The sequence below is a fragment of the Micropterus dolomieu genome, linkage group LG06 (genome assembly GCF_021292245.1).
Source record: "Micropterus dolomieu isolate WLL.071019.BEF.003 ecotype Adirondacks linkage group LG06, ASM2129224v1, whole genome shotgun sequence".
Lineage (NCBI taxonomy): Eukaryota > Metazoa > Chordata > Actinopteri > Centrarchiformes > Centrarchidae > Micropterus > Micropterus dolomieu.
Window position 1 is genome coordinate 27,565,974 of NC_060155.1, and position 23,225 is coordinate 27,589,198.

At 39.7% G+C, this 23,225-nt stretch overlaps 3 protein-coding genes and 1 non-coding gene across 4 annotated transcripts in view; 2 read left to right on the forward strand and 2 right to left on the reverse strand.

The window, feature by feature from the left end:
- The window catches only part of LOC123972192 (nucleoprotein TPR-like), a 42,189-nt gene extending 36,277 nt beyond the window's left edge, over positions 1-5,912 (forward strand). Inside the window, exons 45-55 of the mRNA XM_046051493.1 lie at positions 362-598; positions 686-887; positions 971-1,170; positions 1,309-1,380; positions 2,530-2,621; positions 3,006-3,118; positions 3,225-3,323; positions 3,430-3,571; positions 4,778-4,869; positions 5,159-5,275; positions 5,497-5,912. Coding sequence (XP_045907449.1) covers positions 362-598; positions 686-887; positions 971-1,170; positions 1,309-1,380; positions 2,530-2,621; positions 3,006-3,118; positions 3,225-3,323; positions 3,430-3,571; positions 4,778-4,869; positions 5,159-5,275; positions 5,497-5,552 — 1,422 coding nt within the window. The 3' untranslated portion in view covers positions 5,553-5,912. The remainder of the gene's footprint in view (positions 1-361; positions 599-685; positions 888-970; positions 1,171-1,308; positions 1,381-2,529; positions 2,622-3,005; positions 3,119-3,224; positions 3,324-3,429; positions 3,572-4,777; positions 4,870-5,158; positions 5,276-5,496) is intronic.
- Positions 5,913-6,584: 672 nt separating this feature from the next.
- On the reverse strand, positions 6,585-13,997 carry prg4a (proteoglycan 4a). Its single transcript, XM_046052061.1, has 13 exons — positions 13,752-13,997; positions 13,507-13,620; positions 13,231-13,290; positions 12,901-12,963; positions 12,268-12,393; positions 11,944-12,156; positions 11,696-11,803; positions 11,321-11,407; positions 10,999-11,138; positions 8,904-9,063; positions 7,747-7,845; positions 6,997-7,125; positions 6,585-6,775 (listed from the first exon to the last, which is right to left on the reverse strand). The coding sequence occupies exons 1-13, from the start codon at positions 13,825-13,827 to the stop codon at positions 6,585-6,587; spliced, it is 1,566 nt and encodes a 521-aa protein (XP_045908017.1). The 5' UTR covers positions 13,828-13,997.
- Positions 13,998-20,802: 6,805 nt separating this feature from the next.
- On the reverse strand, positions 20,803-20,921 carry LOC123973160. The gene has a single exon (XR_006825548.1). It is a non-coding gene; the product is annotated as a 5S ribosomal RNA (ribosomal RNA).
- Positions 20,922-22,739: 1,818 nt separating this feature from the next.
- dusp12 (dual specificity phosphatase 12) overlaps positions 22,740-23,225 on the forward strand; it is a 13,673-nt gene continuing 13,187 nt past the window's right edge. The window contains exon 1 of the mRNA XM_046052062.1: positions 22,740-22,879. The gene's annotated coding sequence lies outside the window, so the exon portion shown is untranslated. The remainder of the gene's footprint in view (positions 22,880-23,225) is intronic.

The following is a 23,225-nucleotide window of genomic DNA, read 5'->3' on the forward strand; positions in this document are numbered from 1 at the left end:
AAGAGAATAAACAGAAGTACTACAACACACATACAGGCCTAGAGCAGCTTCGGGCGTCTGGCCCCAAGCAAAGGGATGCATACTCATTTACGCAGTTTTAGATTTCTATGTTTTGGGGAACAGAGATCCTCTCTCAGCCTTAAATGAACATTCCAGGAGAGGAAAGACGAGAGAGGAAAACACCAAAACAATCTCACAGCTCTGACCTAAACTCTAGTAAATGTGGACAGAGGAGAGGAAAGGTTAAGGATAAAAACACAATTTTCTGCCATAATAGACAAGATTGGACCCTTGATGCTGCTGCTATTCATGAGTAGGTGTTAGTTTTTGTCATAATATTGGGCGTTTGTTTGGGGTGTAGGAGCTTCCAGAGGAGTGTTTCCCTGTCTTAGCTGAAGAGGACGAGGACCTTGAGGAAGGAGGCGTGTCCCAGTCTGTCCCCTCTGAACAGATGTCCTCTCAGGGCTCCACTATTATTCGGGACGTCATTGTGATCGACACGGACAGCGAGAGCCGTGAGAGCAAAGAGGCGGAGGAGAAGCAGGAGGACGAAGGCGAGGAGGAGGAGGAGGAGGAAGAAGAAGAAGAGGAGGAGGAGGTGCTGATCCGCTTATGAACGTCAATATATATCCAGCTTTGATCTGTTGTCTGGAGTAAATAACCTCGCTCTCTCTGTCTGCCTCAGTATAAAGAGGAAGAAGAGGATGATGAAGAGGATGACGATGGCGGTGACAGCGGCATGAGGGAAGGCGAGGAGAGTAATGAGGAGAGCAGGGGAGCAGAAGAGGAGGGAGGGGAGGAGGAGCCACCAGAGGCCCCCAACGCAGAGGAGAACGTGTGTGGAGCGTCTTCGGACTCCCAGCATGCCTCTGAGCCGTCGCACAGCAGTGAGCATCTTCTGTAGTCTCTGATTGGCTTTAATTGTTCCTCATTGTGAAATCACCTAATGTGAGTCACTCGTCTCTTCCAGGTGAGGGCAGCAGTGGTGCCACGTCGGAGTCCGACCCCCCCAGAGACCTTGTACAACTCCCCCCAACCTCCACCACCTCTGGGCCCTCCCCCTCGTCCCTGACACCCCGCCTGCCCCACCCGCGTAGGCCCCCACACCCTCTCCCACCACGGCTCTACATCCAACCTCCGGCTCACGAGCTGGGACCCCCGCACACACAGGTACACACTGTAGCTTTACATCTAAACAGTAGACTATTAGCCCGTTTAACTTGAACATCTTGACAAATTAAAATTGTAAAATGTCCTGAATAAATGATAGAATACTCTTAACAGCAATGATTTGTTTTTGTAAACCAGCGACAGCCCTCTCAGCTGCGCAGACCATCAGTAGGGCGCGGACCTCAACTTACTCCTGGAATAGGCAGTATGGTAAGAAATGCTGAATTTGATTACTTTTGCTTTATATAACATTACATTTATGTAGCTGTCACTTTTATCCAAAGTGACTTGCAACAAGTGCATTTGGATACAACCTGAAATCAACTTCATCAAATATGCTGAACTGAATCAAGTGCTACATTTACAAAAAATAAGTCAAATAGTTTTTATTGGCCCAAGTACAGTCTGAAGATGTGTAGCATTTCTGCTGTCCTCATGTAAGGAGGGAGCTCGCCAGGACAGCAAACGGCCATGATTTCGTAGAGCGGTAGATGGGCCCCCTTGTAGAGTAGCGAGCATATTGGCGGCAGAAGAATAGGGCTGCAAATAACGATTATTTTAATTATTGACTAATCTGCCGACAACTTTCACGATTAATCGTTAAGTCTATAAAATGTCAAGAAATTGTAAAAAAAAAAAAAAATTCCCGAGCACAAAGTTGCATCTTTTAAATTGCTTCTTTTGCCCAACCAACAGTCCAAAACTCAAAGACTCTTCATTTACTATCATAAATGACAGAGTAGTAGCAATTCTTTACATTTAAGAAGATGAAACCAGCATGTTTTACATTTTTGTTTAAAAAAATATATATGTATATGTATGTATGTATGATAAAACTATTATCAATAGTTGTCGATTAATTTTCTTTCGATTGATTAATCGACTAATCGTTGCAGCTCTACAGTGTAGTGGACGGGCTGGGTGTGTGGTTGATGTAGGATAGCCCTGAGCCATTCACAGCATGGTAAGCAAGTACCAGTGCAGGGTACGGAGGTGTAGTGTTGGACAACTTTGTGGGTTCACTAGCACCAGCAAGTTACAGTAGTGCCTGGACCAGAACCTGCTTGATGGACTGAACTTGACAGGAAAAGTCATCATTGAGTGTATGTTTCTTTAAAAGAGGGTTCACTTTATCCATCCACAACACAGCAGATGGAGCATAGTCAAGAACAGAAAATACCTATTTGAATAGTAAAAAACATTCAGCCTATTTCAGAAGTCAGAATGCACACTGTTTGATGTTGGAGTTAATGGTACGGTAAATGGTATATATTATTGGTATAAAAGGCCATACTGTGTGTGCGAACCATGTGAAGTTGATCTGCAGCTGTAGTGAGAAAGTGTGTTTGTGTGTTGCAGCAACATTTCTTTGACGATGACGACAGAATGGTTCCCAGTACTCCCACTCTGGTAGTCCCACACCGCACTGATGGCTTTGCTGAGGCTATACAGTAAGACGAAACGCACACACAGACTTTAGTGTAAAATACACACACGTTGAACATTTAGTGGTCACGGAATTCCTAGAATATCATTGAATTGCATTAGATGGTTTGAAAGTTCCTCATTAATGTTTGTTTTTTATTGATTTTGAGTTAAAAATACGTGGATTTTAAAAAAGCAATAGATTTTCATTTAGATTGCATGTCTTCAATCAGGGTTTCAGTCCAGTGGAAACCTCTTACAGTGATCAAACGCTGTTATGGATAATAAAATCATTCACACACAAATGCAGTTTAAACAAGTCTAACAAAAATGTTTGTTATGGAGAGAGTTAATAAAGAGTGCTTGATCAGAACCTCAGAGGGATCTTTGACTGTCTTTCATCTCCTCAGTTCTCCTCAGGTAGCGGGTCTTTCCACCAGGTTCAGGTTTGGACCTCCAGAGGACCTGCTGAGTCAGACATCAGGCTCACACTCTGACCTGGGACAGCTGGCCTCTCAAGGAGGTAACACACACACACACAGAGTGACACCTGCACTAATGTCAAACAGTAACGCGATCATACATTTTAACACTTAATCCTGTCTTTGTTTCTACTGATGTGTGTATAGGTCTGGGGATGTACGAGTCTCCTCTGTTCCTGGCCGCGCACGATGAGGACGGAGGAGGAAGGAGCGTGCCCACCACGCCTTTACAGGTGGCTGCACCAGGTAACGCTCGCACTCACGCTGCTGTGTACATTACGACAGGTGGCTGTTTGTGTCGGTGTTAACTATGAACGCTTCATCGTGTTCCTCATCTCTCGGTCTCCGTCAGTGACCGTCTTCACGGAGTCTCTGCCGTCAGACAGCGGCGACAACATGGCATCCCAGTCGGTTCCCATGGTAACCGCCTCCACCGGGATGGCTTCTGCCGGCGATGATGGAGATGAAGTGTTCATGGAGCACGAAGGAGAAGGGTGAGCACTTTGTCAACTGTCAGGCCCGAGCGTGGAGTTTGTTTCTGTAGGTCAGTGGGGACCGACGCCGGGAAGCTGCAGAAAGCAACTCAATCTGCGGTTCTGATAGTAGAGAAGCAAAGACGGTCACCAAGAGGTTTGAGTGGGAGCTTGTGAAAATAAAAGACTCGCACGGCCCTTTTTCTGATCGTCAGGTTTGTTTCCAATACAATTTTTGCCCAATTCATTGAATATCTCCTCACGGTCCGCTAATCTGGCGTTTGCACACAGCCCTGGCTCTGGTCATCTAATTTCCGTAAAACCTGCCAATATTCAAAATGTACACAGTTGATTTCTCACCTCAAAACCTCTCAGAAGTGGATTTAATGATGAGATGGCATACAAAAAGTGTAAAATATAAAACATTAGACCCTGTCTGGCGTGTGCAGTGATGATGCAGTGAATAGTGATGATTCTCTCTGACCAATCGGTAATCTGTAGTGTTTTCACATCACATTTTGGTATCAGCTTGCTTGGAACCTCGACAGAGGTGATATTAAAAAAATAAATAAATGCGAGGCAAGCTGGTACCATGCGGTAGAAAAGGGACAAAAGTGGCCCGCTACCCCGTCACACTACACTGTTCCATCCGTTCCACTGACATTCAGCTCACTTTCTAGGTCACCAGCACATGCTGTTGTTGTGATGTTAGCTATAGTAGCAGGAGAGCTGTGAGTATCGCTGTCTGGAGCTGGTGTGCTGGCTCTGGGACGTCTCTGTGTGTTTGCTGTGGCTCAGGAGGTAGAGCGGGTTGGCCGTTAATCGGAAGGTCGGCGGTTCAATCCCTGGCTCCCCCTGGTTGCGTGTTGAAGTGTACTTGGAAGATACTGAACCCTGAATTGCCCCTGGTGGCTATTCCGCCAGTGTATGAGTGAATGCAGATGTAGTGTAAAAGCGCTTTGAGTGGTCGAAAAGACTAGAAAGGCGCTATACAAGTACGGAGCATTTACATTCACAGCAGCTGCAACGGTAACAACCGTACGCTAACCCAAAACTTAGCTAATGTTAATGACATTACTTGCTGTGGTGTTGTTCGCTCTATATCGTTGAATTTGTCATGGTGTTGGATTTGTCCAGTATCACTTACTCCACCTCTAAAAAGATTTTGTACCTATTGACTGATTTTTTTTTTTTTTTTTTTTTGGGACATCTGTTTGTGTTTTCCAGTCCTGAATCTTCTTTGGACAGCCAAACAGACATGGAGTCTACCGGACAGCAGAGTGAGGATGCAACACTGCCATCTACCAGCCAAGACCCTGGTAATGTATTCGGTCCACTAACCATAATTTAAACCATCCAACATATCACATATTTTTTTTCCATCCAACATTGAAACTACAGCAAATCTCAACAACCGGACTTTCATCACAACTGGGGGAATCATTTTAGTTTCTTATAGCAATTCATTTCGTCAATCCTGCAGAATTCCTTCGCTCAGAATTACCAAGTCGTACTTGTGTTCAGCTGAATCTTTTTGCCCTGGTTGATACCAAAGATGTAAGTAATTTGCCGTTGATGTGCTGCTGATGTGATGAACTGTATTCACAGACACCAGCAGTGTTCCTCAGCGGCGCACACTGACCAGTCAACCTCTGATGAGCATCCTGTCGGGCAGAGGAAACAGAGGAGGGAGGGGCGAGGCCAGGACGTTACTCAGCCGCAGGGGTAAGAACCTGAAACTGTCCTGGAGGACTGGACTTTCAGTGCAGGGCTCTTGATAATCACCGATATTGTACACTTGCAGGAAAAACTGCACACACAAAGGGTTAATGATGAAGCTGTTTATTGAAGTGCAATAAGCAGAGAGCAGCATACACATAAGAATAATATCATGAACACTGACGATGTTGGATTAAACTTCTTTCTCCTCACATTTGTGTTTTCAGGAACTTTCTCTCGAGGAGGAAGGGGAGGAGCCATGGGCAGAGGGGGCTTTGCCTAATGACGATGTCACCAGTAGCAACTCTGGTCATCTCATCCAACAAGGAAATAAAAAGATAACGCTTGTTTTTTTTTTTCTAGAATTCATTATACCAACAAATCTTCTGTCCAATCAAAATCATTAGTCACACTATTACATTTGAGGTATGACAGCTTTGTGCGTGTTTTGATCCTTTCTCTTGAGTGATGTAAGGTCACATTGCTTGTTAAATCCAGCGAGCTTTAGGTTGTGTTTTGTAATGTTGTTTCACATATATTCATGAGGGCAGTCCTGGATTTGTTATTTTGTTAGTATCTTCGTTTTGCTCTGTCTTTGGGCTGTTAATACACATGTTTTAATAATAAAGTCAAATAATGAGTAGCAGCGATATAGAGTATTTTTTATTTTATTTTTTATAATCAAGGGGAGTCAGAGTTCCCGGCAGACTCATCACACTTAAGATGGCTACCGTTGGGCTTTGAGATGAACAAGAATGTGGCATTTTTATTTGATCTTGTTTCCATATTTACACATAATGAAAAGTGAAAATGGAGAGGGACACAATTAGAGCTCAATCAATCAGTTACTCGATTAGTTGATAGAAAATTATGCAGCAGAAATTTTGTTAAGGGGTTTGATTAATTAGGTCATTCATCAAGAATAATTACTTTGCGTTTTCTGACTTTTTTGCTTCTTAAATGTGAGGGTTTATTTTATATTGTAAATTGATAATCTTTAAGTTTTAGACAAAAGAAAAAACAATCTTAAAATGTGAAGTTGGGCTCTGGAAAATGTAGAAATGGATGACACTTTTCAGACCTGACTTTTTAGTCCTCTTTATTAGCGTTATTGTAATTATTAATTTTGGAAATTATGTGTATTTAGCAGCTGGATAGTTTAAGGTTTTATTGGAGGCTGTCACAATCTGTGATGGTACTTAGCTGACACTGTAAAATACTCTGATTAAAAAATTATTAGAAAATATAGTAAATTGCTACTTTTAGAGAAATTTACTCATTAGAAACGCAAAAAGAAATTTTGTTCAGGATGTTCCTAGGGACAGCGCAGCCAGACTCTGATGGAGTTTGCTGGGCGGGGAGGGTTTGCGTGCGGAGGTGCCATGTTGGCAGAGTTGGTTATCACAGCAGCAGGGCTGAGGATGGGTAGAGGTGCAAGGGCTGCAGATGGGTCCGGTTTGGCCAGTGCTGGCAGGTCACCTGAAATCTGGATGCTGAAGAAGAGAGCTGCAGAGAAAGCAGAGTAAATGATTTCAACGCAGATCCTCAACCAGACGTATAACTCTGAAAATCTGGGAAAAGCCTCATCTCACAGGGAAAGACTGTGAGGAAAAGACAAATTATCACATTTGTGGAAAATAAAGATCCTAAAGTTAAAGTTGAGCCAACAGCCTCTTAAGTCTTGTTGCTTTCTAAGGAAGAACAATGCTTTTTAGGAAGGGTCTTACGTCCAGAGAAGACGTAGTGCTCGTATCGGTCGTTCCTCTGGGGGCTGGGCATGGACAGAGCAGAGGTGACCGGGGTAGGGAATCCCTTCAGAGACACTTTGAGGTTGATCTCGCCACTTAGAAGAACTTCTAGATGTGAGAAATAAAAAATAAAAAAACAACACAAGTGAGAAGAAGAAGCAACCCACTCTGATAGTTATTTGATGAATTTAACCTAATAAATGTTTCATGTGATGATCGTCATACTTTGTCATATAAATGTATTAACTTTACTAAGCAGGTATATTGTAGTAATATCCAAGCTGTGGATCTCGAGTTAGAGGAGATTGAGCAGAACAGAAATAGGAATGAACATAGAAATAACCCTGCTTCCTACGCTTACACTTATGGACACCTTTTGCAAAGTTTGAACGCCATTAGTTTCAGACAAGGAAAAGGGTTAAGTTTAGTAATGCAGGACCTTGCAATAAGGCCCACTAAGAGGGAGCAGGATGTGTATATCAGCGAATGCCGCTCGGATCACCTGTATTCTGGTTTGAATCTACAGTGCATTTATATTGCACTGATCTCTATTCGACTCAAATATTTTAATTTAAAATAATAACAATTGTGGAAAATAAAATTATGATAATACTCATAATTGGTTGGTCAGTGGCGAGGACCTGCTACGGTGGGTTGGTGTTTTTGTGTCTGGGCTTTTTAAAGGAACAGTGCAACGTTTTGTGGGAAATGCTTTGTTAGGCTACCGACCAGCCTGGTGAGCGAAACGTCCCGTCAAGGAGCTCCTTGGTTTTTTGCCGCAGGAGAGAGTGCTGCCTGATGGGAAGGTGAACCTCTGCATGACGTCTCCTGGAGGACAGAGAGAGAGCAGCTGTTGGTCATGTCTGTAAACTCAGCACTGTATGTTCATTTCTATATCTGGAGATGACACCTTGCTTTATATCCATACAGTTCCACACATTCAACAGGGAGCCGAACTTTACAACAAACAACCACACTGTTTTGAGACTGAAAGTTTATTTCTGAAGTTGGGAACAGGATGTGTAACAAAAGAAGAATCTCTCACTAGCTTTTTCAGAGCTTTCACCTGCATCTCATGGTCTTCATCATTGAATGTAAGGGGCTCCGGTGTAAAGAACAACTGACAACAGCTTCTACCACACCTGACATCTGACACCAAACTGCACAGTTTAATTTGCAAATGAAGACTGTGAGCTGTAGCTGAAAGCCTCCAAAACAGCTAGTTAGTGGAAATGAGATTATTTTTAACCATACTGTTCTTATGGCCAGTTGGAAGTTATGCCTTGATCAAGGACACTTGATTGGTGGCTTTTAATGTGCAGTTGACTTGTTAATTTATCCCACTAATTCCGCCCCAGCTATGGAAAGCCGTTTTAACATCTTTAAAACTTACTAGTCGTTACTTATATGCTACTAGTATCTATTCATTAGTTACTAGTATTTATTCAAATATATTACTAGTAACTGTTTCCATTTTAAAATAAGAACGAGTATATAAATTATAGATACTAGTAAAAAGGAAATAGTTACTAGTAATACAAAGATTTCAATGGCAAAAATCTGCAATTGGTGAATACTAACTAAAAATAAGCACTAGTAACTAAAATTTAAGTATTAGTATCTGATCAAATGTTATTACTAGTAAAACAGGAATAGTTACTAGTAACTAAGAAGTAGCTTAGTACTAGTAGCTTTTAAATAGCGACCAGTAAGTTTTAAGGAATAAATGTTAAAACGGCTTGCCATATCCCAGCTGCTCTTGGGATTCAGCAACTTGAGATTCAAAATATAAATGTGTTGATGTGACTTTAATCGAGACGCAGAATCCATCCCAGGCCTAGATTGTGCCTCCGTCTCGGTGTTTGTTGTCTTTGTGTATTCCTCACCGTTTTTAAAGAAGTAAACAGTCTCTGGTCTGCTCCTGGTGGCTGGTACTGCCAGTGCAGCACTGATGCCTCCTGTCAGACCTGGGAACTCAGAGGCCAGAGGTTTGGGGTAGCCTGGCTCCATCACCATGTTCCCATCTAGACGCCAGTACTGGTCTCCCTGCAGCGGAGGACGAGGAGGAGACATGGTGACGAAGAGGCTAACTGCTTTATCATCAGAGGGAGCTTTCTGAGGTGAGCTCCCTTTGTTGTGTTGCCATTACAGTAACACAGTTTGGCATAATCATAGAGTATTATTCAGCACTGTCAGTGGTGGACGAAGTATTCTGATCCTTTACTTAGGTAAAAGTACTAATACAACACTGTAAAAATACTCTTACTAGTAAAAGTCCTGAATTGAAAATGTTAAAGTAAAAGTATGTAAGTATAATCTGGAAAATGTACTTAAAGTATTTATTTTCACCATTAATTGATTTTCTAAATTCAGAAATGTGAGAAATGCAGTCACAGTTACCCAGAACCCAAAAACAGGGGTGTCATGATTAAAAAAAAAATTATGTAATTCAATATCGATAATTATCACAATAAATGTCAAATCATCATTTCTTTTAAGTTTTTAAAGGCAGATTTTTGCCTCTGAGTGAAAGTTGAAGAAACCTTCTTTATGGTCAGAACAAACACTTGATGCTACACAGTGGATAACTTAACAAATCTGAGGTATTAATCTTTTTTTAAACAAATATACTTATATAAATAAGTAAAATTAAGTAAAATCTTTCTTTTCAGTCAGTTTTCCTAAATATCTTAAGAGAAAAATGAAGTGCTAATTTGTTCATGATTTAAATGAATTAAATCAAATATTTATTGAACATTTGTTATATTGTTATAGAGGAAAATTATATAGTTGATAATGATAATTATCATTATTGTTTTATTGCCCAGCCCTAGCCTAAAGTGACACCTTCACAGTGCTTTGCTTTGTCTAGCCAACAGTACAAAGCTCAAATTTATTACAAATGAATTAACATAATTAAAATGAAAAGCAGCAAATCTTCACATTTGTGGACATGAAAAATGTCTCAATTTTCAAAATCAAAAATCAAAGTTGTTGCCAGTTAATTTGAATGTCAATCTAATAATCATGTCAGCTGTACTTGTATAAAATGTTGGGTAGTTTAATTTATAACAAAACATATTTTTTAAACTCTTCATATGTTTCAATGTGAACATCTTAATTTGTAAAGTAGTTGAAGCTGTCAGATAAATGTAGTGAAATGTAGTGGTGGAGTAGAAGTAGATAGTGGCATGAAAAGGAAATACTCGAGTAAAGTACGTCAAATTTGTACTTAAGTACAGTACTTGAGTAAATGTACTTAATTATTGTCCAGCAGTGAGTGCTGTATGCTGAAATATAAAGAGACTTTTTGTCTAATGGAAGCTCTAAAGCAACCATTCAGAGTTCAAAACTTTAAAAATTCATTATAAATCATCTGTACTGTAAGTACATTTTTGGAAATTTAACAAAGATTTAATAACCGTTAAGCAAGATTTTCACAGACTGCATAGTGGATATTACTTTTTTTTTCTAAAGCAATTCTTGAATGAGTTCACTTTTTACCAAAACTCTAGAAAAACAGACAATGTAAACCTTCCTTATTATCCAAGGCAGCTTTACAAGACTTTTGAGGAAGTATGTAGAAGTTTGTGAGACAAAGAAAATGCTAAAAAACATATAGTCTAGAATAGAGTTGTCCCGCCTTAACCCCACAAATATTATCCATCCACAATGATGCCCAGTACATTTCCCTGATAGCGGTGCGGAGTTAAAACAACAGAAATTCCGTACAAAATATCTGTACATGCTGTTGCTTTGGACTATTCAGGACTGGATACTGGAACCTAGTACAATGTGTAGTACAGAAATTGTTGTAGTTACAGTACAGCAGCTTATTAATATTGGTGGTGCTGGTGGTGTCAGTCTGGATTTCGCTAGTAGTTTAAGATCAAGTTTACACATTTAGCAGGAAAATGAGCAGACTGACTGACACAGTGGTTGTAGATGAGCAGTAATACAGGGTTATGGTAATATTTTTACCTTGATGATGTAGGTGTTTCCGTGGCAGTTGCATCGTGTGAAGACGGTATCGATGGGGGACAAGACACCCAGAGTGTCTGTGATACTCTGTGGATGACCAACTGAGCGACTGGCAGGGTCCACGGACCAGAACAGCTCACCTGAAACACGGGTAACTCAAAGATGTCACTGAATCACATTACATTAACATACGAGGATCACACACAAAACACATACAAAATCTCATTCAGTCATTACGCACACTTTAATATATGTAGAAACAGTACAATACAGCATTTAACCACAAGGGCAACAACAAACAACAACACACACTGACGCTGACCTTTAAATATCAGTATGGTCCCGTTGATGAGAGCTGTCAGTCCATTGATCGGGGAATCACTGCACAGGTCGACATCAGCATAGAGTCCTACACACACACACACACACTTTATTTTAAAAACTGATCCAGTGTGTTATTTATATGAATTACAACCTTATAAGTTGTTTGAATTTTCTGTATTTTTTAAAATTAGCAAAACAAAACAAATTTGAGACACAGATGATCATTCAGATGTGTTCAACATGTGTTTAGATGCCATAACTATAAACTTAAAATGTTAAATTTGTAATTTTTGTACATGCAAAGTCACAAGAGACTGAAGTTGGTCAATAAGGGACACACACACACACAAATCACAAGGACCACTTGTCCTACCTGTCCCTGGTACCTCAGAACCTCCTTCCCCCAAAGAGAGACCTAAGTCTTGGGCTACGTCCTGCAGGGTGCTGGGTCTGGGCCTGGAGCCTGCCAGGCCACTGAGAACTGTAGTCAAATGCAATTAATCAAATACATTTTTACTTATAGATAGAGTAAATGATTTTTAAATAAAACAAATTGAAATAAACAAATAAAACAAATGTTATATTTGGAATTAAATTAAAAATAATCTCTGTTTAATTAACCTTGACTTGGCCCAGATGGAGCCACCACCTCAGGAGACAGCACAAGGTGGACATTCACTTTCCCACCATCAGCTCCAAGACCAGAGGCACTGCTGCCCAGAGGCAGAGCACTGGCGCTGGGCAGAGAGGAGCCGGGTGCTGGTGAGTCTGGAGCTCCACCATGAGAGGAAGCGCTGGACATCGGCAGTAAACCGACGGGGATGTTATTCACACCTACAAGAGAAGGTTTGCATCTTTTCATGTAATTGGACAAAATGATATTATCTTTTGAGTAAAAAATGTAATTTAAAAATCTTAGTGGAATAAAAAAAATAAAATCCTAACCATGTTGTCGTGAGTTGGTTGGTACAACTGGAGGGGTGGGGCCAGAGGAGCCGGCAGTGAGTGGGTTGAGGAGGTTTAATGCACCTGGACACTGACCCCCGGGGTACTGTGGGCAGGGACCCCTTGCTACATAAAAACATATACATTAAAATTACAATAATATATCAGCATTAATCATTTATTTGAATGTACTTAAAGGTGTTGTCATAATTTGATGAATAGCTATTCCCCCGTTTCCAGTCTGCTCAGCTAGGCTAAACAGCATAGCTTCATATTTTCCATACAGATGTGAGAGTGGTATTGATCTACTCATCCAACGCAAGAAAGCGAATAAGCACATTTCCTAATGTGTTGAACTATTCCTTCCTCTTAATGGCTTAAGACTAGATTTTGACATGGGAACCATCTATTAAACAAGGTCACATATTGGGGGATAAAGCACCAAACTTAGTTGATATTGCACTTTAGTGGTGCGATTTCCCCAATAAATACTTTAAAAAAAACATGTCAAGTCAGTAATCTGGTCTCTTTCATTTGCATGTTAAAAACACATTTCTCCATCGGGTTCTGACTGTGTATTTAATGAATGTTTGGATACAGTGAATCAACAACAAATTCAACATAAAAATCTACCTGTGTAGCGTTCCTCGCTCTCACTGTTAGACCTTTTCTTGTTCTTCTCCGATTTCCGTTTTCCTGATGGAATAACAATAAAAAAGGGAGATTTTGTTTCTTTTATGAAGACTGTGGACACACATGTTTATCCAGCATCAGTTTAGTGTTCAAAAAGTAACACAGAAAAGCCTGGACAGGTAACAAAATGTAAACACGTTTCACGTTTTAAGTCTGAGCAGCTACCTGACCAAGCCTTTTGACTCTAACAAATGTCCTTGTAAAAGCTACGATGGCAGTGAAAGGGAAGCTCTGCTGCTGGTTAGTTGGTTGTTATTGATGGCTGCTAACCTGAAGCTGCAGCCCTCAGAGGCTGGAAAGTCATGGGGCGTGAAACTGACACACTGGCATCTGTGGACAGAGAGAAAAGGTTGAACTCTGCACTCTGGGGTTTACTTTGTGATACAAACTTAAAACTGCGTCAGCTATTCAAATCAGGATATTTTGTTCATCCAGTACCCAAGTTTCTTAAAGCTTCATTTGATGTCTTTAAACTCCACTACAACTGTGTACAGTATGCTAAGTGTATAATTGTACAATAGTGTTGTTGTGGTTGTTGGCCCTTACCGCAGTGTAGCTGGAAGTCCTGACAACAGGTGTTGTATTGGATGCACTGTGAATCACATTCACACAGCCGACCGCGCCTGAATGTCTCACTACAGCGACCCTGACAGGACTGAGCTGAGAACAACAGCCAGACAAACAGAACATCATCATCACAGCAGAGCGCGTCTTACTTTTGACTGGTCAAAACTATTTGAAATGTGAAGCTCCACTAAGGAGCAGAATAACTACAAAACAGGCAGACATACACAGCCCTGACATTGCAATAAAAATAATAACACATCCAACAGGCATGGAGAATTGTTGGCATTCGTTTGGAGTCATGTTTCTGTCCACAGGATAATCTGGCTCTTTAGCTGCTAAATGCTCCCCTATGAACCTCAGCTAATTGAAAACTTTGTCATCAGTCTACTTTTTTGGTCCTGGTCCAGATCTTTTTTTGCTTAAAGTAGCTGTCAAAGCCAAAATGGGCCTGTAAAACTAAGTGCTAGGAATCTAAAAAAGTTCCGTAGAAACAAAAACAACAAGCTAAAAGAATCTAAGAAGTTCCACAGAAACCAAAACAAGCTAAAATAATCTAAAAAGTTCAATAGAAGCTTAAACAAGTTAAAAGAATCTAAGAAGTTCCACAGAAACCAAAACAAGCTAAAATAATCTAAAAAGTTCAATAGAAGCTTAAACAACAAGTTAAAAGAATCTTCCACAGAAGCTAATTAAAAAGCTAAAAATCTTTGAAAACGAACTAAAAGAGGACAAAAAGGTCTATAAAACCTAAAACAACAAGCTAGAATTAGGCTGAAATGTTGACAGATGCCAAAACAACAAGCTAATAAAAAGGCTGAAAAGCTTTAAACTAACTAAAACAATGAGTGTAAAGAGGCCAAAAAGTTCTGCAGAACTGCAGAGTTGTTCTCTGTATCAGTATAAGCAACACCTTTCACATTTGAGCCACTTGATTTAATTGTGACATGACTTGACATGTCAAAATTAGGAAAAGCACAGGTGTAAATGACAAAATGTGTGATGGATGAATTCCATTTAGCTGCTTCAGTTTCAGGGTCCTGATATTGTTCATGTTGACTCACGGCTGACGGGCACACTTTAATAGAACACAGGCATTGTTAATATTATCAGTGATATGACGAGTCAAAATGTCTGCTGTGAAAATATATTTACCGCATTATTATTGTATGTGTCTTATAATGAGCGTCTTACCAGTGGTGCAAACAGCCTGAAAGTCTTGGCAGCACTCATTATGTTGCAGGCAGCTCAGGTCACAGGTACACTGCTGGCCTCTGGTGAAACTTTCACCACAACGACCCACACAGCTGCCTGAAGAGAGACAGCGTGTGTGTGTGTAGCATTTCAGTAATACTTTAAATCATCCATAAGGCATTGTAAGTGTATCATATGGTATCACATCTGTAAGGTATTGTCAACCACAAGACATCCAGTACAAGTGTTATAGGTACAATATTAATATTAGATGTTACCAAATCTCCATTATAAGACATTAAGGCATAGTATGTGTTTTACTAGAAAATATAAGAAGTACAAGGGACTTTATAAGGTGTTATATCTGCATTATGAGGAATTTGATTGCAAGGTACCGTGGGTAAATTATTAGATACTGACATGGTATCACAGCTGCATTAGTGCATGTGTTACCAGGTCATATAAGACATACTAGGGTTATTATTGGACATTAGTGCTAATAATACATATTTAGATGCATTATTTGACCTTCAAAGGTATAGGTCCTCTATAAGACATCAGAAAGGCTTTAAATGGTAAATAAAAACACAACATGTGCATCCTCTTGGCAGTGGTGGACATTTACTCAAGTACTGTATTTAAGCACAAATTTGAGGCACCTGTTTCCAAACACTTTCTACTTCTACTCCACCACAACTCAAAGAGATAAATGTAGTGAAGTAAAAAGCACAATATTTCTGACAGCTTTAGCTAGTCATTACAAATTAAGATTTTGACAAACAAAACTTTAAGAGTTTATAAAATATGATGTTTTGTTATGAATTAAACTACCGAACACTTTACACAAGTACAGCTGAAACAATTAGTCAGTTGACAGAAAATTAACTGGCAACTATTCTGATCATTTACATTTTTCATGCAAAAACATTTGATGGTTCCGGCTTCACAAATGTGAAGATTTGCTGCTTTTCCTTTAGATTATTTAAATAATTTGAATGTTTGTTAATAATGTTGAGGTTTAGACTGTTGGTTGGACAAAACAAAGTATTATAAAGATGTCACTTTAGGCTCTGGGTACCTGTGACAACATTTCTCACTATTTTCAGAATTTTGAATTAATGAGAAAATAATCAACAGATGAATCCATAAAGAAAATAATAATTAGTTGCAGTCTGATACAAAATAGTTCACAATGAGCTCCAGCTCAACAACTACAGAATTAAAATCCTGCTTTTACATGAATGCATGATGAATAATAATCTCATGATATAATATACACTAGTACTTTTACTTTAACACTTTAAGTACATTTTCCTTATTACACTTACTGCTTTCCAATGCAGAACCTTTACTTGTAACAGAGTATTTTTACAGTGTGGTATTAGTACTTTTACTTTGTCAAAGGATCTGAATACTTTGTCCACCACTGAGGTTTGGCACTACAAACACAAAGTGCCATAGTGTAGATTTATAAAGTAAAATACACTTTGTCAGTGTGTACAGTACCTGGTCCAGCAGCGGCAGTGTAGGTCACAGCAAGGCCAAGCAACAGAAACCACAGTGACATTTTCATCATCATCTTCATCCAAGACTGTCTGAACGGAGTCGAGCGACAACGGTGATAGACTAAAGGAGCGTAAGAGAGAGACACTGCCGCAGTAACAGAAAGGAAAGTGAGAGAACCAGTCGATACCTTCTCAGTGTGTCACCTCTCCTCGTCTTCAGTCAATCTGTCAGTCTGTTGGTCTTATATATATGAGGAAAAGGGCACTGAGGAAGGACACTTTTAATTACACACAAACACACACTCATACTACACCCACAGGCTAATTAAAAAACTACCAAGACATATTTAAACTTCCCACACTTGCAGTAAATGAACTCCTACACAGGAATCCCTGTCAAGATCAGGGATGGAAAGTAACTAATAGCAAATTACTCTAGTTACTTTAATGCATTTATGCATACCGGTATATTAGTGCAGCTGAGCCTGGCCTCCTCTTCTTTTTATAATGTTTACATTTTATTTGTTCTGCGTAGACAATTCTCTATCGTTAACCACTAAATAAACAAAACGCTCCCCACATGTATCCCTATATATATTGCAAATGGCCGAAGTATGAATTGGGAACTACTTTTAAGTTACAGGTAAACTGATGTAAAGGACTGCGACACTCAAGTACAATGCGTCAGTGTTTTTCCACTTGTGAGGTCTGTGGCTTCGTCCACATGTGGTGTTACTCCTACCTGTTGCCTTTTGGCCACATTTTTCTCTTCCAGTAAACTCGAGGAATGAGGTGCTTGAGCCGGCCAAGGCTGATGTCATGTGGTTTTGACAATTTTGCGGTGGATTTTCAATTGTTCGGCTCCGTCCCTGGGTCATAAAAAGTGTCTACATGTGGGTGACTTTCGCACAAGGAGAGGATGAAGGGATAGAGCCATAGATGGGGAAATGAATGAGAGGGCTCAATGTGGCGAGGCATTTACTTAAATTTGATGAGGATAGAAAGCTTAATTTTGGATTTATTTATATCTTCCTATCATTAACACCAGAAAAGATAAGGCTGGCTAATGCAGAAAGTTGTTTTCCTTACAGAAGTGCAGGGACAAAATATTTCAAAGATGAGAACACGTCCTACATAAAATAAGTTCTAAGAACATAATGAATGTTTTCTAGTCTCTTAATAGCTCAAAACACTGTTTGAAGTTCAGTATATATAAGTATATATCAATAAAATCTGATCTTGAAGCTTTATCAATACACAAAATAATCTTGCTATACCGTTTTCCTTTACATTTACCTTTGAGATTATTGTTTATTAACTCCCATGATGTCAACGTGCATTAAACTGAATTGATATTTGACATTCATGTCTTCTTGTACATCTTCTTAAACACTTTTTAGTTTGCTTGCGTTTTCGTCTTTTGTGCCTTCATCATTAAATCGGTCAATTTGTCTTTAAATTTCAAGATTCAAGAAGTTTATTGTCACATGCACAGTTAAACCACAACGTCTCAGTGAAAATCTTACTTTGCAAGTCACCCCTTACACAAATAAAATCATGTAAACAGAAATCAATAAGAACTTCCAAGCAACAGATGCCATTAATATTTTTTAAATTGAGGACAAAACAGATGCCAGCTGTTGAATAGTTAAGAGTTAGTTCTCTGGTTTCCACTTAATGTAATGTTACGTAGTGCACGCTACCATTTAAACTATGGGCTTTTGTATGAAATGATACCAGTACGAGTATTTCTCTGTTGGAGTGGAATCTCTTAATGATCATATCCATGATGAAGATCTGAGATCTAGTCAAAACATCTCATTAGAATAAATTCAGGTGAAGGATTAACCTGATCTGTAGACTATTGTGCCATTTTATTTTCACTAATCAGAGGGGAAGCTGATACAGAGTTGTAGAACCAGGCTGGTGAAGGTTTTCCCCTTTATAATCTTTGATATTAGAGGTGGATGGCACAAATCTTTAGAGCAGAAGACCATTGGAGCAAAGGTGCAGATGTATCCAGAGATTAAAATGATGAAAGAAGTTTGACTCTAAACATAGCCATTTTAGACATGAGTGCAGAAAAGTAAAGTTTATTGTTATAGCGCCACCATGAGGTCTCAAATTTGTTTTTGCCTGAGTAGTGGGAGGAATTTGCGTCAGTACGGGACGCCCCAGAGCGTCTCGTAAGTGGAAGTGCTACGTTCGTGTTAAAGGTGTTGACAACCCCCCAAAGCCCCCTACCCTAACCATAACCATCAGAAATGTTAGTACCTAAACTTTGTGTTGCTGCAACGTAGCGAACGGGAGCGTTTCATACAGACGCTGAAGGTGTACTTTAGCGTCAAATCCTTAAACTTTGTCTGAAAGCGTCAGGTATGACGCGCTGAGATGAGAATGTGTTGACACCTTTTTATATACAGTTTATGTTTGGCACAAACACTTAAAGTGGAGAAGAAGAAGAACGAGAACAAAAACAATTGGTGCTCCAGCTGATATTGGATTTAAGAAGTATCAGCTCCATAGATCTACACATGGGTGGATATGTTACTGTGGGGAATTGAACCTCTCACACCAAAGGCACGTGTCTTATCCACTGCGCCATCACCGTCCCCAGGTGGTAGTGTCAAAAAGATCCTGCGGCAGAGAGCTCCAACTCTGGGACACTGAGAATGGGCTAAAAGCATCAGTTTGCATTTCGATTGTCTCATTTTTCAACAATCGAAAACTTCCGTCATTATAAACTGAAAGATGCTAAAGTTACACACGATTTCTAGCTGCTTTCATGAAGTTTGAATTTTCAAAGTGCATCTGTTACAAATCCGCTCGTTGCCACTCTTACGGGGCCATCTGCTCGAGAGTTAATACATTGTGAATGAGTCACTGCAGCACACACAAACACATCAACACACCCACTCTGTTCCCATTCACCTGCTGGTCTGGACGGCCATATGCATTGTGTGCTCTGCTTTTTTAAACATGTTTCATTTGTTGCAGTCAATTATGTGTGATGGGCAGCCCTCTAATGAGCCCCAAGGGAGGGGTGTGGTTACAGTGAGGCATTGCGATTGGTCAGACGGTCAGATTAAAGCAGCTCATAAAACTTTATTAGCACCCCACATTGTGACCATGTACAGACTGTGGGACGCACGCTGGCGGGCAGTTCAGAGCACACGCTTAGTAGGTGTTGAGAAACAGGAGGCCAGACAGACGTTATGAAATGTGTATTTAAAGAGCGTCTGGCAAAAGAAACATAACTGAAAGAAAACTAAAGATTTATTCTACCTCACCAAGTGATTTAAAGTCTAGTCCTTTAATAGATAGGCAACAAGCCAATGGATGTTTGTAGATCCACATTTACTTTACTGCTCCTTTCGTCAGTGTACACTGGGCATGACTCTCTGATGAGACTGTGGGTCGCTGAGTGTGTCTCATTACCTCATCCTCCTGGTATCTTCCCCTCACTGTCCTCACTTGTTCCTACTCATTATTTCAGCTTTATAACTAAAGCCTGTTCCATGGTGATGTTAATTAAATGTTCTCTCTCTCTCTCACTGTTTGTTTGTTTTCAGTGTGTGGTCACGTGCACTTAATTTAAAAGAGGTGTAAAATGTTGTAAGATCAATCTTTTGATATGTTTTTCTCTAAGATGTTTGATTTTTCTTAATCAAAATACGTCTGTAATAGCAGTGAGAAATCATTACTGGAAAAAATTATGTATTTTTTTTTTAAATGCAAAAATTTGTTTTCTGTACAATCCAGTCACACATTTTTTAATTTGTGTTTCCTTACATTTAATGCATTAACTTTGTATACAGTTGCAGGAAAAGGATGTGAACCCTTTGGAATTACCTGGATTTCTGCATAAATTGGCCATAAAATCTGATCTGATCTTCATCTAACTCACAACAATAGACAAACACAGTCTGCTTAAAATAATACCACACAAGCAACTAAATGTTTTTATTGAACACAGCGTGGAAACGTCCACAGTGCAGGTTGGATGTAGTTTGGCAGCAATAACCTCAACCAAATGTTTTTGATCAGACCTGAACAACAGTCAGGAGGAATTTTGGACCAGTCCTCTTTACAAAACTGTTTGAGTTCAGCAATAATCTTGGGATGTCTGGTGAGAATCGCTCTCTTGAGGTCATGCCACAGCATCTCACTCCAGAAGGCGTCTCTGAGCCATTGTTGTTGTTGAATTACTTCTGTGCTTTGGGGCGTTTTTCTGTTCATTTTTCTGTCGATGATAGCGACCCTCATTATTCCATGAGTGCACAGCTGAGATCTCTCAGTTTCATGTGTGGTTGCTTGGTCATGACAAGTATAAAAGATCTTTTTGTGACTTCTTCCTTCACTTGGATGGGAGACCGCCTGGGAATACCAGGTGCTGTAAGCTTTTTCACTTCTCTTTAGAGACAGCAGAGGACGCGGCTGCTTCTTCAGCTTGTTCCTCGTCTTTGATTTATGTCATTTGAAATTATATGTTAATAACTTGTATGTGTTTACATAATGTAATGTATATTCATGCCGTTCCAGTGACAATGATCCATATGTCTGACCCAACAAAATAAAAAGCTTACAGCACCTGGTATTCCCAGGCGGTCTCCCATCCAAGTACTAACCAGGCCCGACCCTGCTTAGCTTCCGAGATCGGACGAGATCGGGCGTGTTCAGGGTGGTATGGCCGTAAGCGAAGGAAGCACCTACAAAAAGATCTTTTATACTTGTCATGACCAAGCAATCAGCATCAGAAGGAGCTTTATTGCCAAGTTGTGCTTTACACATGTGAGGAATTCGCTTTGGTGATGGTGTAGGTAACCACTCACATGAAAACTGAGAGATCTCAGCTGGGTACCCATGGAATAACCCATCTGAGAACAATAACAACTGAGAATTGTACCTTACCTGGCCTGTTTTTAAGTCCCAAACACCTGTTCTGTTCAAATACCCCCACCTTGAAAGCTGCCCTTTGCCCTCTGGAGTCCACCGGAGGACACGGTCTTTGTCGCCATCTGGTGGCCGAGTCGTAGGAACTACAAGCAAACACAAGGCCGCATCCTGTTCCTCTCTCTCAGACCACTAATTAGATGCCCCCATTCATCCCTGAACAACCTGTTGTTCTCAAGTTATCTGCCTATAAAGCACGGAGTTCTTCCTTCATGGGAATACTGATCAGTGTTTGTAAATATTTCAATGTTTGAGGGAGATTTATGTTATTTGTAACAAGGTTCTTGTAAAGCCAAAACATGAAGACTGCATTGGTACATCTTTATAAATTGTATCATAAATGTTGTATTTTAGTTTCTTTTCATCAAATTTACAGTTACAGCTGTAGTCCAGGAGAAGGAGAAAACATTCAGTTGCATTATAATTTGCAGGATCTTGGTTATAATGGTGCCTTTTAGATTTAATTGCATCTCCATTTACTCTGGAATACTTAACATAAGTATGTTTACTTACAATGGATTCATATTCTCAGCTTCCTTAGCTTCTGACCTATCAAAGGAGACCAAACCACGTTCTTATAGGCTTAATGGTTGATTACTTATACCTGATTCATTTTTGTGTTTGATGTTTTAGACGTTTTTCCTGGAAATAGGGGCAGTTTTAGACAGGTTAATGAAAAATAAATGGACTCTAACAAGCATCTGATTCAGTTGTCACATGCATTTTCTTTTAGGTGCAGCAAATCTGACAAGGTGCAACAAATAAAACTATTTACAATTCAGCTATTAGGAAGATGTAATAATTGCATTTAAATAACTCACTATTTAAATTTCATTACTAACTTATATTGACATTTTGGTTGTTTCTCTTTCAAAGCAGCAATGTGATTAATTACTCTCCCATTGAAATCAGGCGTGTTCCTGATTCCCCTTTACATAAAGGGCTTTATGACAGCAGCTTTCCAGGCGCAAAGGATCTCTGCAGTGAGGAGAGACAAACTGAAAAGATGCCAAAGAGGGTTTGCAATAAGAGGTGCAGCAATGTTTTGATTACTTTATTTATTTTTTTTTTACTGTTAACCATTTCCTTAATACAGCTTGAGAGGCAGTTTACCTGGCAGATAAGTGGCGCTGCAAATTCAGGCATCAAACTTTGCTGGAAACTTGTCTGGAAATGGCAAAGGAAGACATTGTGCACATGAAAAACATGCAAAGCAACAACCGATAACAGTTTCCTTTATTATAAAATTAAATTACATAACTAAATTACATACAACACTGAGGACTGTTCGTTGATTATGAGGGGGGTGCATATTTTTTAAGCACTGGGGAGGGACCTGATGGTGATTCACATCTAAAAAGGGCCTTTTTGTAACATTTTCCTTTCTTAACATGTAATAATGTTGTTGTTTTTTTTATCGTTTTTTAAAGGTGGCTGAAAAATGAAAGGACGCTGAGAGGGAATGAAACCTGCAGGTGGCAGTAATGCAGCATCGTGAGAGTAAAATTAAAAAGCCCCTCACGTCTTGTTTCTGCCCGGAGAGTGTTGAAGACGGACCAAACACCTCGTTTACACAGACCACACGTTTTTTAAATTTTTTAAATTAAACTCCGTATTTTGTGTTGTTGCAGCCAGATTTTCTCTTTTCGAAAGCGGTGAGAAAACAGTTTTAGAGTTTCACTCTGGGAGAGCTAAAATAAGAGGTGAGTTACGATGTTACGTGAAGTTTCGCTTCCGATTCGGCTGTTCAGGGAAACCCAGTTTGCAGATCCAAAGCCACGATACCCAGAGCTGTCAAATCTGGACTAGGATGTCCCAGAGAGGCTAAAGATTATTTGAAATATAGATTCACGTTTGTGAGAATTTTATTCTATATGTGAAAATGGAAAAAAAAATAAAAATGATGATACCAGATCCAGATCAAGAAAACACTGCCTACAGCTGTCAAATCTGGACTAGATTGTCCCAGAGATGATAAAGTTTCTTTAAAAGACAGATTTGTTAAACCTTTATTCTATTTGTGAAAATGCAAAAAAAAAAAAAAAAAAA